General features: G+C 42.8%; 1 protein-coding gene across 3 annotated transcripts in view; it reads left to right on the top strand.

Moving 5' to 3' along the window:
• TMCC3 (transmembrane and coiled-coil domain family 3) overlaps positions 1-18,064 on the top strand; it is a 227,791-nt gene that overhangs the window by 154,139 nt on the left and 55,588 nt on the right. The window contains exon 1 of one of the 3 annotated variants that reach the window (XM_034772869.1): positions 7,470-8,248. The exons of 1 other annotated variant lie outside the window; for it this stretch is intronic. In XM_034772869.1, coding sequence (XP_034628760.1) covers positions 8,171-8,248 — 78 coding nt within the window. In that variant the 5' untranslated portion in view covers positions 7,470-8,170. Of the gene's footprint in view, positions 1-7,469; positions 8,249-8,297; positions 8,634-18,064 lie in introns of those variants that run through there. One more of the 3 variants, XM_034772890.1, reaches the window with a different exon arrangement.

Below are 18,064 nucleotides of genomic sequence, written 5' to 3'. Positions count from 1 at the left end.
TGATTGCCTTTCCAGGGTCCAGGGGTAGGAGTAATGGGATACATCCGCTGGGCCTCCTTGCTGTTGGGCCTCTTTGATTGATTGTCTTGCTATACCTTTATATATGGGAAAAACAGCTGGGATAATAGGCAAGTATTTGGCCTTTATTCTAACAAAACCCCTTATCCCCAGCCCCACCCAGAGCCCTTCTCCCCTCCCCCGTACAATCCCCCCCGCTGCCCCAGCCCGGAGTGCCCCCTTGCACTCTGAACTCCTCATTTCTGGCCCCATCCCAGAGCCCGCACCCCCTCCTGCAACCCAACCCCAATTTCATGAACATTCATTGCCCGCCATACAATTTCTATACCCAGATGTGGCCCTCAGGCCAAAAAGTTTGCCCACCCCGGGCTAGAACCTTAAATGGTACCTCTAGACTTGCTTGCATTATAAAAATATAGTCTGGAACTTGCCTCCTCCTTCCATCTTCTTTCAAATGGAGGCGATGCAAAGAACTACTTACTAGATCTGATTCGTAATCATGCCTTTAATGCAATTTCTAGGTCCTGTGGAGCTAAACACATTATTCCATCTCCTCATAATCCTCTTTACCAGAAACACTGCTTACTTTGTGCATGCATCATTTAACCAACGAACACTGCCTGCAGCATACACGTGTTATTTATTACTTGTGTGGTGCTGCCCTGTCTCCTTTTGTGGAGGGAATTGTAGGTTCCATCATTTTGTGGCGTCTTAAAACTTTTGCATGAACTAGGAATTAAACAAGTTCTATATTGTTAAATAGTCTGGCACTTGAAGCTTTCTGCATGTCCCTTCTCCAACTACTTATCTCCCAAACATTTTGCTCAGCTGAATTTGGGAAGAGTAAAAGGTCCTGCATGCTTCTGAAGAAATGAAGGGGACTAGGGAATGTGGAAGCTTCTTCCTTGGATCTGTAAATTGCATAGTCTGCTTCAGAAATGCATGGTTGGCACTGGCTTTGCTATGAAAATCTGGGAACTAATGCTTCTTCAATTCTTTATTGCCCCATTATTAATTATTATTGTATTACCATAGCACTTAGGAGCACCAGTCATGGAGCAGGACCGCATTGTGCTAGGAACTGTGCAAACACAGAACAAAAAGACAGTCCCTGACCCAAAGAGCTTTGTCTCCATACCCTAAACCCCCAAACATGTTTTGGATAATGAACCTTATTTCTATGTTTATGTTGAGGACCTGAAGAAAGCCAATGCTGATTTTAAAGCATCTGCACAACAGCCTTCCAATTTCAACTACTGCCTTTTTTTTACAGCTACATAAAAGCTGTTGGGTGGAATGGCAGATAAGCATTTATGTTCAGGTATACTGTATGATTTTGCCTACATGAATAAATCTATAGAGCAAATTGTGCTCTCTTTACACTAGAAGACCCATTGACTACTGGATTTGGCTCGATATTTGGAGATAACTGAAAAAAAAAAAGAGTTGTTAGAGTAACAGAAGTAAAACTTACCAAAGGAGTGAGTTCTAGTTCTCTTTTCTTTTTATTTGAGACTCCGAATATTTTCTAATATTTTACTACATGAAAACTAACTAGGCTCTTGTGTCACATAATTAACCCTCAACAGCAAATCTTGTTTCATACACAATGCTACTGAATTTAAGGTTTAACAAACAAAATGTAAAATGGGCAATAAATCACTCAAGGGTGTGTGAGTGTAATGAGATGTATATGTATTCAGGCCTCAGGGGTGCTGTTCCCTGAAGCTTGAGAACAAAAGTGGTGTGATGCCAGCGCCAAGAAGTGCATTCATATGCATTTCATGAGAACTGAATGTGAAATCCTGCTCTTGTTACTACAGTGTGAATCTGAAACAACTCCAGATTTATACTAGTGTAACTTGGAGCAGAATTTGATCCCTGAACTGTTTCATTATTGCACTTAGGGGAGAAAAAATTGTAAATGCCTCCTGCAACATAAATGAGTAACTCTACAAAATGCTTTTATTTCTACATTTCTCCTGTTGTTAAATTATTAGCTTAAATTTATTCATAGGGTATTCAGAACACTTCTGGACTAGGTATGCTATACTGAGATGTCACTGGAAAGTATATTTTCCTTAGATTTGCATAATGATTGCAGATTTAATCCTGACTTCCATTTTCTATTATATGTAAAGATTTATCTCCATACTGGTAATGTACAGTGCTGATAAAAAAAATATCAGTGCAAGTTGGGTGCCTAACTCCCTTAGCCTCCTTTGAAAATCTGTGCCCTGTTTATTTTGTAGATTTGCTAGACCCTATAAAGCAGGTGTTATGTTACAAGGAATGGCTCCTGAGTGCTGCACAGCGGTGGCACTGAAACGTTCAACAGAACTCAGTGTTGCCAATGTCAAGGGATCAAAAATCATGAGTCAGGCCCTCAAAATCATGAGATCTTAAAAAATAATAAATGTCAGATTCTTTTTATTTGTCTTTGCCATTTTTTGTCCGTAACCATGAGGACTTGAAACTTAACTACTTTTTTTATTTTATTTTAGTGAATGCTGAGATTGTCACATAATCACTGGCCTTGAGGAGCTGGAGCTTTCAGAAAAACTCCAAATATAGTGAGAGTTGACAACTCTGGGAATGTGGTGTTCTTACCTTAGCCCATCTGTGACCACAGGAGAAATTACCATACAGTACTCTTTTTGAAGGGAGACACAGAGGACAAAATAGTAGCTGAGCAAGAGTTAGGATATGTCTACATTACAGAGACTACACCAGCCTATGGCGCCGGAGCTATACAGGCATAACCGCGTAGTGCAGAAGCAGCCTACACTGATGGAAAGGGTTTTTCTGAATCTGTGGGAACACCACCTCCCCAAGTAAGAACAGCTATGGGCTGTTCGACACTAGAAAGTTACGTAGACCTAGCGACATCATTCAGGGGTGAAAAATCCACACCACTGAGCAATGTAATTAAGCCTAACTCCTGGTGTAGACACTGCTAGGTTGGTGGAAGAATTCGCCCATGTACCTAGATACCACCTCTCGGGGAGGTGGATTAACTACATTGATAGGTGTTGCTGTAGTGAGTGTCCACACTGAAGCGCTACAGCAGCCCACCTTTTTTAGAATGTAAGACTGGCCATACTGGGTCAGACCAATAGTTCATCTAGCCCATCATCTTGTCTTTGCTTCTCTCCACTATGAAAACTGACTGTTAATTCTGCCCTTTGTTTCCTATCTATTAAGCAGTTACTGATCCATGAGAGGACTTTCCCTCTTATCCCTTGACTGTCTACTTTGCTTAAGAGCCTTTGGTGAGGGACCTTGTCAAATGCTTTCTGAAAGTCCAAGTAAACTGTATCCATTGGATCAGCCTTGTCCACATGTTTGTTGACCCCCTCAAAGAACTGTAATAGATTGGTGAGGATGATTTCCCTTTATAAAAGCTGTGTTGACTCTTCCCCAACAGATTGCCTTCATCTATGTGTCTGATAATTCTGTTCCTTATTATAGTTTCAACCAATTTACCTGGTACTGAAGTTAGGTTTACTGGTTTGTAATTGCCACGATCGCCTCTGGAGCCTTTTAAAAAAAATCTGCATCACACTAGCTATCCTCCAATCATCTGGTACAGAAGCTAATTTAAGTGATAACCATCAGGAATTCTCATGACAAATTTTTTGGTGGCCTCAGAATATAGCCACCAACTCTTGCTGGTGGTCACTCTGATAATTTTCCCTAAAATACTTAATTTTAGGAAAAACAAATATGCACATATACACATCCAAAACATTGTAATTTATTTATTGCTAGATAGTACACCTCTACCCCGATATAACGTGACCCGATATAACACAAATTTGGATATAACGCGGTAAAGCAGCACTCCGGGGGGCGGGGCTGCGCGCTCCCGCGGATCAAAGCAAGTTCAATATAACGCGGTTTCACCTATAACACGGTAAGATTTTTTGGCTCCCGAGGCCAGCGTTATATTGGGGTAGAGGTATATGTTTAAAAACGGATATCACTTTTCACAGCAGACTTGCTAACTAGTAAGTCTGTTGTGAAGTTTGTGCTATTAGCCCTGACACAAATTAAGCACTGGATGGCAGCAGGGGGAGGCAGCAGGGCCCTGGGGCAATGAGGGGATGGATGGGAGGGTTGGGGGAGGCAGTGGGGGCCAGGGGTGGGTAGTCCCACTGCCCCAGGGTTGGAGCCCAAAGCCCCATCATTCCCAGGAACTCACTGGCCACCTGTTCCTCCAGTGTTGTGCCCCATGTGTCTCCAGAGGTGGTGCAAGGTGCCGAGCCCTGCTGGCGGCCCAAGCAACCAACCCCAAGGTATTGCATCCAGGAGCAACTGGGGAGGGGTGGGCGCCACTGATTCTCTTCCCCCTCCCTCCCCCGAGGCCACAAGAAAAGCTACTGGTGACCATGTGCAGCCATAGTGGCTGCATTTGAGAAACGCTGTTACATACCCCAATTAGTAGTTCTGCTATTTCATATTTGAGTTCCTTCAGAACTCTTGGGTGAATCCCATCTGGCCCTGGGGACTTATTACTGTTTAATTTATCAATTTGTTTCAGAACCTCCTCTAGGGACACCTCAATCTGGGACAGTTCCACAGATTTGTACTTAAAAAGAATTGCTCAGGTTTGGGAATCCCCCTCACATCCTCTGCAGTAAAGACTGATGCAAAGAATTCATTTAGCTTCTCCACAATGGCCTTGTCTTCCTTAAAGGATGATCTTATAATTAAGGCACTGGACTCTATGGCAGGAGAACTGAGTTCTATTTCTGGATTTGATGTGCACTTTCTGTGTGGCCTTGAGCTAGTCGTCTGCAATACTTTAGTTTCCCTCATCTGTAAAATGGGCATTAACATATTTCTTGTTCTCCCTGAGGTTTTGTGAATCGTAAATGCACTAATTGTTTGTGGGACAATCAAATACTAAAGTTGATGAGCATCACCGAACCCCCCCCCCAAGTAATTACATCAATAAACAAATGTTATTCTTCTGATTTATCTTACTCTGCTTTCAAAGCCACATACTCTAACAAGACACCATTACAGGGTGTTATGAGGAAGAGTTCTGCATCAATAACCAATTTCACACATGCTTCCATAGTGCTTACAAATTGATGCAAGTACAGAAGAACTCTCCCATTTGTCATTATGGAGTTGCATCTTTATTATTTATAGCTACAAACACAGGGTTTAGGCAGGAGATCAAATAGTCTTTAACGAAATTGTTCAAAGTACTGAAGACCACTGATAACAATCAGATTTTTTTCTCACTCATTTGCTTAATTCTGTTTCTTGCTAGCTATTAAATAATATTTTTGTTAATACAAAAGGTGAAAAAGTCAACACTCTTTAATAGCACTAGGGAGAGACTTTCAGCTGGGAATGTAAGAGGACTTGGCCCACAGAAATGTTGGGATTATTTGATTCCCTTGATCTTAACAGTTCTCTTTCCTGTATTTGTATGTATAAAGTGAGCAAATCTGGCCTGAAATTTGTTGCAAAACGAAACACAGAACCCCATTGTAGCCTTTTTACAGTCACTTCTCAGCATATAACTGCTCTTTTAAGAGGTTTCTGGAGCTCTTATTTAAACAAATAACCTTCTGCTACGTTGTGGGGCTGAAATGTGTGGAAACAATAGCAACACTAGTGATAATAGTGTGATTTATAGACAAGATAGAAAATAAACATCCTAATCTTTCTTTTTTGTGGGGGAAACTATGTTGGGTAAAAATAATTCACGACCTTTTAAATGGAGACAGTCTTGGTCATACCTGCTCTCAATCTACACACACTGAATTTCCCACTGAAATTATCTTCTGGAAATATGAGCAGAGTCACATCACTGGCAGAATAAGAACTCTGATTTATGGAAAGTGAATGCCATATGGCACAGTTCCTTCTCATTTCATATTTTGTAGCTCCAAGAATCTTATGACCATAACATCAGCTGACCCATAACATCAGCAAACTCATTACATTAGCTATCCGCCAGTTATCTGGTACTGAGACTGAGTTAAGTGAGAGGTTATATACCAGAGTAGTAGTTCTGCAATTACATATTTGACTTCCTTCAGAAATCTTGGATGAATATTATGTGGTCCTTGTGACTTGTTACTGTTTGATCAATTTCTTCCCAAACCTCCTCTATTGACACCTTAATCTGGGACAGTTCCTCAAATCTGTCACTTAAAAAGAATGGTGCAGGTGTGGGGCTCTTCCTCACATTCTCTGCAGTGAAGACCCATGCAAAGCATTCATTTAGCTTCTCCGCCTTGTCTTCTTCAAGTACCCCTTTAGCACCTTGGTCATCCATTGTCCCCACTGAATGTTTGGCAAGCTTTCTGCTTCTGATGTAATTAAAAAATGTGCTGTTCTTGATTCTTTTGCTAGTTGCTCTTCAAATTCTTTTTCAGACTGCCTAATTATACTGCAGTGCAGCAGCTGTAGCCTTTCTAGTGTGGACATACCCTATATTGATGGAAGCATTGGACATTGATGGACACTTACGCCTGGAAATTAGGTTGGTAGAACTACCTCGCTCATGGGTGTAAAAAATCCACACCCATGAGTGACACAGTTAAACTGATCTAACCTGGACTGTAGACAGTGCTAGGTCAACAGAAGAGTTCTCCTGTTGACTTAGCTATGGCCTCTTGGGGAGGTGGAATACCTGTGCTGATGGGAGAATGCTTGCCTTTGGTCTAGGTCAGCCTAGGCAGTGATTGGGGGTGGGTAGGCAAAGCATTGGCCCCTCCCCTGGGTCTGCCCTCCTCTGGAGCCACAAACGCCGGAGGAGCAGACAGCCGGTGTGAGTGCCCCATCTTCTTGTGGGCAGTAGGGCTCAGGCTTCCGGCTTCAGCCTTGGGGTGGCAGGCTCTGGCCACTGGGCTTCAGGCTTACCACCTCCCTTCATCGCCTCTGGCCCCCGCTGCCTCCCCAGGCCCCTCACCCATCCTCCCTACCCCTTCTCCATCCAAGGCTCAATTTGTCCCCTGGCTTGCCAGGGCTGAGTAAGTCTGCTGTAAAAAGTGATATTTGTATGTTTGCTAACAGGTCTGCTGCTGTGAACAGTGATATTAACAAACATACAAATATCATTTTTCCCAGAAGCAGACTTACTAGCTAGCAATTCTATTTAAAACAACACAAAACAGAAACCAAAAAAGCAAAAGAAACAACAATAACAAAAAAAAAAAAAAAAAGACAAGAACATGCAAAACACCTTATTTGTGTTTCTATTCTGTTTAGGTCTAGTAAAGAATAGGAACAACTGTACATTGTTGTTATTGAGTCTGCAAAAAAATAATAATAATAAACCCTATGTAAATAAATTACAATGATTTGGATAGGTATGTGTGCATATTTATTTGTTTTTCCTGAAGTTAATTAAGTTTTCTGGAAACTGAGGCCACCAAAAATTTGTTGTGAGAACCCCAGTTTAGGTCATGTCTACACGGAAGCGCTATGGTGGTGCTGCTGCGGTGTTTTAAGTGCAGCCAAGCCCTTAGCCCTGGGAGGGAGAGGAGAGAGGATGGCTTAGCTAGTACAAGTCCTGCCTAGCCAGTGCCTCTCACCCAGGAGCACTAAATGGACCCCCAGATTTAAACGGGTTGAAAGGCGAAAGCAGGGCAGTTGTGGGATCTCCTCCCTAGTTGACTGAAAGAGCGGAGAGACTCGAATGAAACCGGGAGCAGAGCGAGGGCCATCGCCCCTGCCTTGTGCCGGCGGAGCCTTTGGGCTGCCCGGGAGTAACCCGGCGACACGAGCCTGCCAGAAAACAGGGGTTTGGGCCCCTTTTGTTTTCCCCTTTCACCCAAGCGCCTGTGGCTTTCTCCCCGAGAGCCGCTCTCAGCCGCGCCCTGCCCCCGCAGCCTCCAGCGCCCTGGCGCTGGGAATCCCGGTGCTGCTGCGGGACTGGTTTGCCCAGGGAGCGGCCCCAGCTCTCTCGGCCGCTCCAGGCAGGGGCGCGGCGCGGCTACCGGAGGGTTAACGGGGTTATGGGCGGGGGCAGGAGGAGCAGCTGCCGGGCGTGTCCGCTACTGGCTCACCGGGCTGCAGCCAGGGCGGGAGGAGGCAGAAGCGCCGAGACGGCGAAGCCGAGCTCTCCTGCTCGGGCGCTGCTCGCTCTCGGGCTGCCCGGGGAGAACAGCCGCTCGGGGGCACCATGCCTGGAAGCGACACCGGCCTGGCTGTGGACAGGACTTACTCGGACCCGGAGAGGCACCAGCGCTCCAAGACCCGGGTAATTCCCCTCTCGCCGCGCAGCCCGCGGGGGCTACTTGCCCACCCGCCACTGCAGCGCTTGGCTCTTCCGTAGCAGGGGCTGCACAGCGTCCCGGGGGGCTTGTTCCAGCAGCCCCTGTCGCCGCCCTGCGGGTCTGGGTTGGAAATGGCGGGGGTTCCCCTCAGGTGCTGAGAGCTGTTTGTCTTGGGTGCTTAAAAGGCGCCTGTCACCTTGGGAGCCAAACCTGCGGCCACTGTACGTGTAATCTCAAGTTCCAGCTCCTCTCGCCCCGAAGCAGCCTCTGGGTGCCTGGGCGGAGAACACACCTGGCCCGCTGCTCCATTCCTCTGCGCACTGCTCTCGTTGCACTAGACTGGATTGGAGGTGGTGGTAGTTGCTAAAGGTTAGTGGAAGCGCTGCGGAGGAGGGATTCAGGGCCGGCGCTTGACACTCCAGTCCAAAGGTAACAAAACAGCTTGTTTTGTTCCTCCTGAGGACTTAAAAGCCGCAGCAGTTGTGGGGATCACAACTGTATTTTTTTTTTTTTTTGTAGTGAGGTCAACAAGTTGAGAGACTGTCTGAGGAACTGCCATGTAACAATCCCACTGCATTTCTGGGGAGAGTGTAAGCAGTGTCAGTGTGAGCCTTCAATTCAGACGTGCTTTTGAAAACATGCTCGCGCTGAAACCTGGACCAAAACTTAGGTTCTCTATTTTTAAATAAATATCACAAAATAGCTATTGCGATGACTATTTTTTTAACCTAAAGGAAAACTTTTAATAAACTTTCCCATTCAGTGTTTTTAACCCCAACATTGCTTCATTGCTGTGTTGCGTAAGAAACTGAAAATGAATGACTGTTGACCGACTGTAGAAACTGAAGTTCAAGATAAATTCACTAAAGAAACTAGCTCAAGGTGAGAGTAATGGAAAACAACTACGAAAAGTGAACAGAAAACTAGCTGTTTAATTCTTTGAATATTAATTGTTCATGCTTAGACATCCCTGGGATGTCTCTCTCAGAAATTGCTTAGGTAATACAAGCAAAGGCTCTTCTTTTATTTCAATCTCCCTTAAAGTGAAGATCTGCAGAGCAAATGATTTTTCTACAGTAGGGAGCAATTATTACTGTTCGCTCCATCCCCCCACTCCTTTGCTCATTCTCCCCCATCCTCACTCGCTCATTTTCACCAGGCTGGGGAGGGTCCCTTTTCGACCTGGTGTTCAGTTGAAAACTAGACACCTGGCATCCTACATGCTAAAATTGCTTCTAAGAGGGTTGGAGCAATATATTTATATACTATAGATTCCATGATGTACAATTTCATTGGGGCAATTTTTCTCATGGTGCAGTGGAGGTTAGATTTGTTGTCTTTTTTTAATAGACTGCATGATATCTGCCTGTTATATTAGTGATCATAATATGTGTGTGTAATTACATGTATGACTGCACTATGGATGGGACTAATGGGTTGGCTAGCTTGTGTACAAATTTCAAATCTCCAGCTACCTGTTCGGTTTAAGCAGGTGAAGTCCTCTCTGTATTTATGACTCTGGTTAAGCAAAAGAAAGCAAAGCTGCTCTCCGTTGTATTGTAATTTCCTCTTGCTGGCTCTGGCTGTGGGCAAAAATAGCTGTTCTGCTTTCTCTCTTCTACTGAGACAAGATATTTAGTGCTTCAAAATAAATGAGCTTCACAGCTTGAAGTACTTGGATTATTTATCTGTGGAGAAAGACTGCTTCCTTTCCCTATATAGAATGCTAGTCTTTCTTTCCGCCCCTCCCATCTCATTAAATGTCACTGCTAGACAAGAGATAGTGTGCTTCAGATTGTTTCTGCATAATGAAATGTTTTAAATTAAGTAACCTCATTCACTGTGGCTTTTACTGTTGGTATGCGATCAGCATAGCATGGCCTTTGCACTATAAATTTGACACACGTTATACATAAACCAACAGTATTGATGTCTACTTCTTTGTATAGTGTTGAGCAAATTAGTTTTATACCTCGTAATTCTTTTCTTTCTAGAAGGTAAATATGCTATATTGCTTAGCATGATGACAGAAGAAAACTTGTATATTATTCTTGATGTCTTGATTTATCTGGGAATTTAAACTGAAGTCTCTTCAATCCGGCAGATTGACTTAATAGCTGGAACAAAGCAGCATGACCAATTTTCAGTATTGCCAACTCCAGGTGTCCAAAAATAATGAAATTTATTTTTTTAAGAAAATTTTGCGACCTTTCTATTTGCATTCTGATGGCTTAAACATCAGGGTTCATATTTTAAAGCTTTTCTCTGCAACCATGAGGACTAGAAACTTACTTTTTTTTTAAATGCAAGCTGAGGCACCGATCTAATCACATGACTCTATGAGCCAAGGCTTTAAGGAAAATGCCCAATATAAAGAGAGCTGTGATAAAATCAAGAGTTGGAAAAAAACTGAGTCTTGTGTAACTGGATAGTTTTATGCATCATATGTCTGGAGGTTGGAAAAACTCCACTCTCACTTACCCAGGACAAGTAACTCCGCTCTCACTTACCTCCTCCCAGGAGGGGAGGGATAGCTCGGTGTTTTGAGCATTGGCCTATTAAACCCAGGATTGAGAGTTCAATTCTTGAGGGGGCCATTTAGGGATTTGGGGCAAAAATCTGTCTGGGGATAGCTCCTGCTTTGAGCTGGGGGTTGGACTAGATGACCTCCTGAGGTCCCTTCCAACCCTGATATTCTATGATTCTATCTGGATAAGTGAGCTGGATAGCTTCTGGCTCATTCCCGGAGAACTGGGAAAGGAAGGAGCAGAGTAGTTCAAACTCTGCTATCCTTTAGCTGGAGGGGGTTGGGGTGGGCAGGAACAGCAAGCCATGCTGCTGCTTTGTAGTGAAGGAGGATCATTTCTTCTTTTAAGAGAAGGGGAGTGGGAAGGAAGAGCAGAGCAACTGAAGCTGCTGTTGCTCCTGACAAGGCAGAAACTGACATCCTGCAATAATCCAAAATGGCTGCATTCCCTCGGACTGCTCCTTTGCTGATGAACTGGGGCCCTTCTCGCTTAGCCACCATTGTAGCCATTGTTCTGGTTTGGAGTCAAGGATTTCTTTCTCCCAACGAGACTGAGGTAGAATGCAACCAGAACACAGAAGACAAAGGGTTTGTCAAGCAGTTTAGACCCAATTGTAGCTTTCTGGCCTGGAGAGCGCCAGAGCCCAGCCCCTACCCGGAGGCCTAGGCCTGGATGGGGGCTGCCCAAAGCAAGCTGCTGCTGTTACTTTTCCTGGAGGGGCATGGGAGTGAGAAGCAGAGCAGCCCATGTGGGAAGCCAAGGGTTTCCTACATGTCCAGAATGGCAGCAGCCCCACAGAAGCCCTGCAAACAAAATTAGGGAGCCTGGAATTAATTAATTAGGTGTCTGTAGGCAGAGGGTTTGATTAGGAGAGAAGGAGATGTCAGGATTGATTTCATTAGGAGGACCTGGGAGCCTGATGGTGCAGGACGTTTTAATCTGGACTGACTAAACATAGTCCTGGGGAGATCAGGTGTTGAGACTTTTCAATCGCTACACATCACCATGTCCATCTTGAACTCTACTAAGGATTATTCAGATTAGATTTCATGTTTTCCTTCACCTTCTATTTTTAAGAGGAAAAAAAACTGCTGTCTGTTCTGGAGGGGAAAAAACCCAGCAGATTCAGTTTGTACAAAAGTTAGAACAATTCATTATGAAAGGGGAATATCAAGATGGTAGAATCTCAGGAAAGGGAAGAAAAGTAATTTTTAAACTTCACTGTAGTTAACAAGCCAGAGACTCTTCCTCTATTTCAATGTCTACCTGAGACTATTTAGAGAAACCGTCAGACCTCATTGCTGTTTAGCTGGCAGGAAAGCCAAGAATACCGAGCTGGGGGCCGGTCTCATTTTCTATACAGTCAACACCATCACAAAGATCCCACTGCCTAAAAGAGATGAGTACCTGAATGAAGAACAGCTGGCTCATTCTTGTCTGGGAAAATTAAATTGGTCTGGTCAGGAAGAAGCAGTGTTTTGAAGAAATAGGTAGGCCACTGGTTCCTCCTCCTTTCAAGGTGTCTTTTCTTCCCTAATTCATCAAAGATGTGCAAAGCTTCAGGGTCCTGCAGAATTTAGTATCAGTGTCAAGAAATTCTGTTTGCTAGGAGACTTCGCCCCATCCTCCCCAGTGAGGATCTGGCCAAAGCAATCCATGCATTCATTGCTTCCATACTGGATTACTGTAATTCTGGGGCTGAAGGTTGAAGTGATGCAGAAACTTCAAATTGCACAGAATGCAACAGCTCACCTTCTCAATAGGAAGAGCTGCTATGAGTATGTCATCCCTGACTCTGAGCTCCACACCCTCCACTGGCTGGTTCCTTCTCCACTTCTAGGCCTTGGTTAAGACTGGGGCACATCAACAACTGCATCTCCATCTGTAATCCACTAAAACAACTTGTCTTTTGGAACAATGCAGTTAACAAAAGCTAGGCAAACAAGTACCAAGAGTCTCATTGCTTCCACAATGTGCTTCAAAACAATCCTTTTTGGGAAAAAAAACAAAAACAAAAACAAAAACTTTTAAAGCATAACCAGATAGGGATTGCCCTACTCAGACACATCAATGGCCCATGTTGTCAGATGCCCTGTTTGACTGACCAGTATCAGACGCTTTATAAAACGGTACAGGAAACCCTAATTATGTATTTCCTGCCCATAAGAAAAGAGTCCCCCCCACTTAATCCCCATTAATTAGTGGCAGGTTTATAACCTGAAGGATGAGTTTATCCAGTGCTTAATTTGTAATGAACGAGTTGCCAGAGCTCAAGCAATTCGGTGCTGGGGCTAAAGCAATTTTTTTACATTGATAATTGATGCGGCAAGCCCAGAAGTGCCGGGGCTATGAACTGCCAAGCCTAGAGATGCCTGGGCTCAGCCCTGGCAAGCCCTAGCACAAATTAAGCACTGAGTTTATCCCTTTTTAAAAATGTTAATCTATCTAATATAACTGGATGTTCTCATGACTTGTATAAATGCCATGTGGTTACAAAAATTCCTTTTCTCGCTTAAATCTAGTTAGAAGTCCCCTTCTTTTTGCATTATTAGAAAATGTAAAAAAAGAAGCATTTGATTCACCTTTGCTGCAGTCATTCATACTTTTTATATTCCTCTTTCAAGATCCCTTTCATCCAGCTCACCTCAGTCTTTTTAATCTCTCCTCATATGGAGGCCTTTGTGGCCTCTAATCACTTTCTCTTCTAGATCACCTGTTTTTCTGTTATATCTTTCCTTGGAATCACTAAGAGGGTTGGAGGAGAAACATGAAGAGACCTAAAGAGATCGGAAACACAGGGAAAATGTAACAATATGAGATTCAGCTTGGAAAAATGCAAGCTAATGCTGCTGGAACTAATTAATTACGTTTCTGTACATGGCTTGGAGATAGGACCAGTAATGTAATATCTGGTGTGAGGATGGAATGGAGTGTGGGGTGAAGTAATGTTACACACATTTTATAGCTTTCACAACAATTGGAATGAAATTAATACTTGGTGTAACTCCGTTTAGTTTCAGGAGGTTTATGCCTGGGTGAATGTGGCTCACTGTGTTAAAACAATTAGTAGATATTTACTACAGTTCTAGTACGAGTACCTGGTGAATGACGTGTTGTAAGGTAGCAGAGCTGGTAATTCCATATGTTTGAATGTTCACTGCCCATATTCTTAACTAGTGTACATTTTAAAGCATTACTGCATATCCAAGTGTTACGTTTTTAGGCCTTGACTAATGCTCAAACCACATTCTTTTCGTATCAGCATTATTTTAGCCATGTTTTAAGAAACCATTGAGGACACATCATACCCTGTGTAATGCTAACAAAAATTATAGCAGGATGGTATTGAAGCTTCAAGAACTTTTTTTTTTTTTTAAATCCATGACAAGTGTCTGCTTTTAAAAATTATTTCAAACAAGTGACAGTCTCACTACAAATTTCAGATCTGGTTTTCAAACAAACTCAGAGTTTCAGATTTGGGGATTTACAGCATTTGAGGTAGAGAAATAGATCTGAACCAAAATCCTCAACGGAGCTTTATGCTACAATAGCATAACTAGCATGTACATTTTCTGTTTATGATCAGTTTAACTGGCTATTGTAGCTCCACTGTTCACGCTAAGTGCAGTGCAAAAGTAAACTGCATATATGGTGAAAAGGAAACCACACTTTTAACGTGTTTAAGTTTGATAGTCTAAGTTAATAATAGATACACAAGTTCTTTTACAAGTGTATTTTCAGAGTGCTGGATAAAATATGTTTTTCTGTGATAGTAACATGAGGATTTCTATTAAAATATAATATATACTTTATATGTACATTTTATGAAATGGTATATTGAGAGTGTCCCTTTAAATATCAAGATATTTCTAATGAAAATACTATAAAAGAACCCCTCCAAAATATTTTGTGTCCAGATGACTTGAGCATCCTTACAAATGTTCCTACATTAGGGGAAAAAAATCAAGATGATGTGATGAGGCAGAACACTATTCAGGCCTCTTTAAAAGCTGATATGGCTATCATTACCTCACAGCATCTCTGAAGACTTGGGAGCCCCGTCCTGAGGTACCATAAAATTATGGGATGCCTACTGCCAGGATGCTAGGAATAGGAGGGAAAAAATCTAAAACTGCAGGGGAAAAAAAGAAAAGGTAGCTAGGATAAAATGAATGTTTTTTGTTTTAGAGGATGCTCCTACCCAAACACGGATATTTCAACAATGTAATGGAAGAGTTTTCTAAATTGCTGACTTTCAAAACATTTTTAACTGAATACTCCAGTAGAACAATATTGAACAACAGGGAGCTGACAAAATTGATTTCTTTTGTATCTGTTCAATTTCCAGATTAAATACAGCTGAAATAATAATGGCTGCTGTTATTTAAAAAAAATTCTAATTGCTAAACCAAGTGAAATAAGGTAGGGTGAAAAAAATTGTTACACAGCTCAGTATGTATTTTAAAATGTTTGCCTGTGTATCAGTGTACTGCTAGTTTATGCCCCTGTCCTGTGATCTGTGCAAATACATTCTTGTGCCCACACATTTCGGGGGTGGGTTAAAGGCCACTGTTTCCCCACCACCACCACCACACACACACTCCATTGCTCCTATCAAGATGATTGCAAAATGGAAATGGGGACCAGATTTCTCTTCAAAGTTTGAATGGATTTTTGATTGAGAATTTTATGAACCTGGGTAGATGTGTATGAACTTTGCTTTGGGTCTCTGCCAGAAAATTTTGCACAGCTCTAGCCAAAACAGTGCAATGATTCATTCCTGCTGCTATGCCCCTCGTGGATCCTTGTTACTGAGCATATTGCTTGCAGGATCAGGGTCTAAGTTAACTACTTTAAACATAGTAAAAAGATGTTTTGTGTGTGTGACGCGCACACACACACACACTTTTAATTATTCGGTTTGATTCTCTTGGTTTAGTTGGTTTGGGTAGCTTTTAGAAGGACGCTTAATTTGGCAGCCTTGCAAAAGGAGAGTTACTCTGGTGGGCTGCAGACAGCGAAGTTGATTTGATTTGTACTGCTGTTCAGGTTATAAATCAAATGGGCACTGCTGGATATCAAGTTTCAGCATCTTGACACAATAGGCAAATGTATTACAGTCTAGACTTGACCTCAGTTTGGAGAGATGTTGAAGGGGGAGTGTAATTCGAGGGAGAGCTTAGGAATCATATGGTAGAATGAATTAAAGTATTGATACTATTGGTATGTTCAAATAAAGTAATTTGTAACTTCCATTAGCATTGTTAATTAAACCTCACATGTCAAAATATCCTTAAATCAAACTTTAATACATTTGAAAGCACCATTTTTCTTACTTTGCCTGTTGGTAAATTTTTGATTATCATGTATGTGTGTATGAAGAAATTAGTGTTTACAACATTTACTGATAAAATCTAATCCTAAACCTAGTTTTGAGTCAGGAAACCTGGGTTCTTCTATTCCAAATCCTTCCATTGACTGGCTGCATGGCCTTGAATAAGTCAGTGACCTTTGGATCTTGCTTAGCCATTTGTACAATAGGATTAGTAATGCTTATGTGTCCATATATTTCATATAGATGAAAAAAGTTGTGTGAGTGCAAAGTATTATTTATATTATTGTGTTATTGATTAAAAATAACTAAGGACCTGATTCAATATGCACTGAAATCAATTGGGGTCAATTCATTTACTTCAGTGATCTTTGGAACAGGTCCTAAATGAATTAGGACAGCATTATGAAAACCGTCTGTATATAATCAGTAGACTATAGTTGTAGTATAATAGATGTATCCTTGTAAAGTTTCATCTAGTTTAAGTCCCAGGATTGGTGTTAAACTTTTTAAAGGAATGATCTTGTGTCAGTTTTGGTCCAAAATGGGTGTGGTGTTTGATAACTAAATTGATTTTGTTTTTAAATCAAAGATAGTGTTAATAACAGAAACAAAGAAATGTGTGGGGGTTTTGTTTTTTTTAATTGATATGGTTCTTTGAAAGTATCTATCCTTTTAATTGCTGACCTAAGGACTAGATCTACCAAACACTGTATGTGTTTGTCTTTACGCATGTCATGTAGTCCCACTGAAATTAATAGGACTGTGCATTTCAGTAAAACTACTAACATACATAAAGATTTGCAGGATTGGACCCTAAAACAGTAAGTAAGGGAAGCTTTCAAATGACCTAGCAATTGTCTCTCATTCAAGAGGACAAGTCACACAGACTGAAAGTGAATTATGGCCTGTAGATTACATTAAGTCAGGTATGTTGACTTCCATGCAGGGCCGGCTCTAGGTTTTTTTGCTGCCCCAAGCAAAAAAAATTTTGGCTGCCCCCCATCCCAGCCCTGGGCTCCTCGCCATAGCCCCCCCCCCCCCCCCCCCGGGGCCCCCCCCCCCCCCCCGCACCCCCTGCCGACCCAGCTCTGGGCTCCCCCCTACCCCCCCCACACCTCCTGCCACCCTAGCCCTGGGCTCTCCCCCCCACACCCCTGCACCCTCCTTCCGCCGCTGCCCTGGGTCACTGGTAACTCGCTCCCAGGGCAGGTCATTCAGCAGGAATTTTAGGTGTGCACAGAACACAGACAGGATTGGTTCCCATATGGTTACAGAACTGCAGTAAAGTGGAACAATTTTCAGCTTGTGTGATTGGAGGATATCTGGATGAATATTATAAGACTGTCCTACATAAATGAGGAAAAGTTGAGGTGCCTTTATTATTCTTTTGTTCCACTCTTTCTTTCTAAATTTGCCAATGCAATATCACTGTCTTCCTTTTAAACAAACAAACAAACAAAAGGCAATGGCTGTTGAAAATAGCAATTCCAGTCCTAATAACCACTGAGAAGCATTTCTTGCTCAATTTTATCCTACTTTTTCTACAGCAAGTTACAGTGGATCAGTATATTTGATTTGGGAGAAATGAAATAACAGCTGCCCAAACTGAGCTTGAGCACTCCTTAATTTTGAGGTGTTCAAATCTGGAAGGCAGGTGCGGGGGTGGGGGGGCGGCCTGTGGCTTTGCAGGGGAGCACACGGCAGCATGTATGCAACATGGTCTGAGTGGCATGGTAAGGGGGCTGGGGGGTTGGAGAAGGGGTAGGAGGTTCCGGGGGGGCAGTCAAGGGACAGGGAGCAGGGGGGATTGGATGGGGCGGAGGTTCGGGGGGGGGCAGTCAGAGGCAGGAAGAAGGGGGGTTAGATGGGTCAGGGTTCGGGGGACGGGGCAGTCAGGGGACAGGCAGAAGTTGGATAGGCATGGGAGTCCCAGGGGG

This window comes from Trachemys scripta, chromosome 1 (assembly GCF_013100865.1).
Source record: "Trachemys scripta elegans isolate TJP31775 chromosome 1, CAS_Tse_1.0, whole genome shotgun sequence".
Lineage (NCBI taxonomy): Eukaryota > Metazoa > Chordata > Testudines > Emydidae > Trachemys > Trachemys scripta.
The sequence above is the reverse complement of the archived record's forward strand: the minus strand, read 5'-3'. Positions and strand labels throughout refer to the sequence as shown.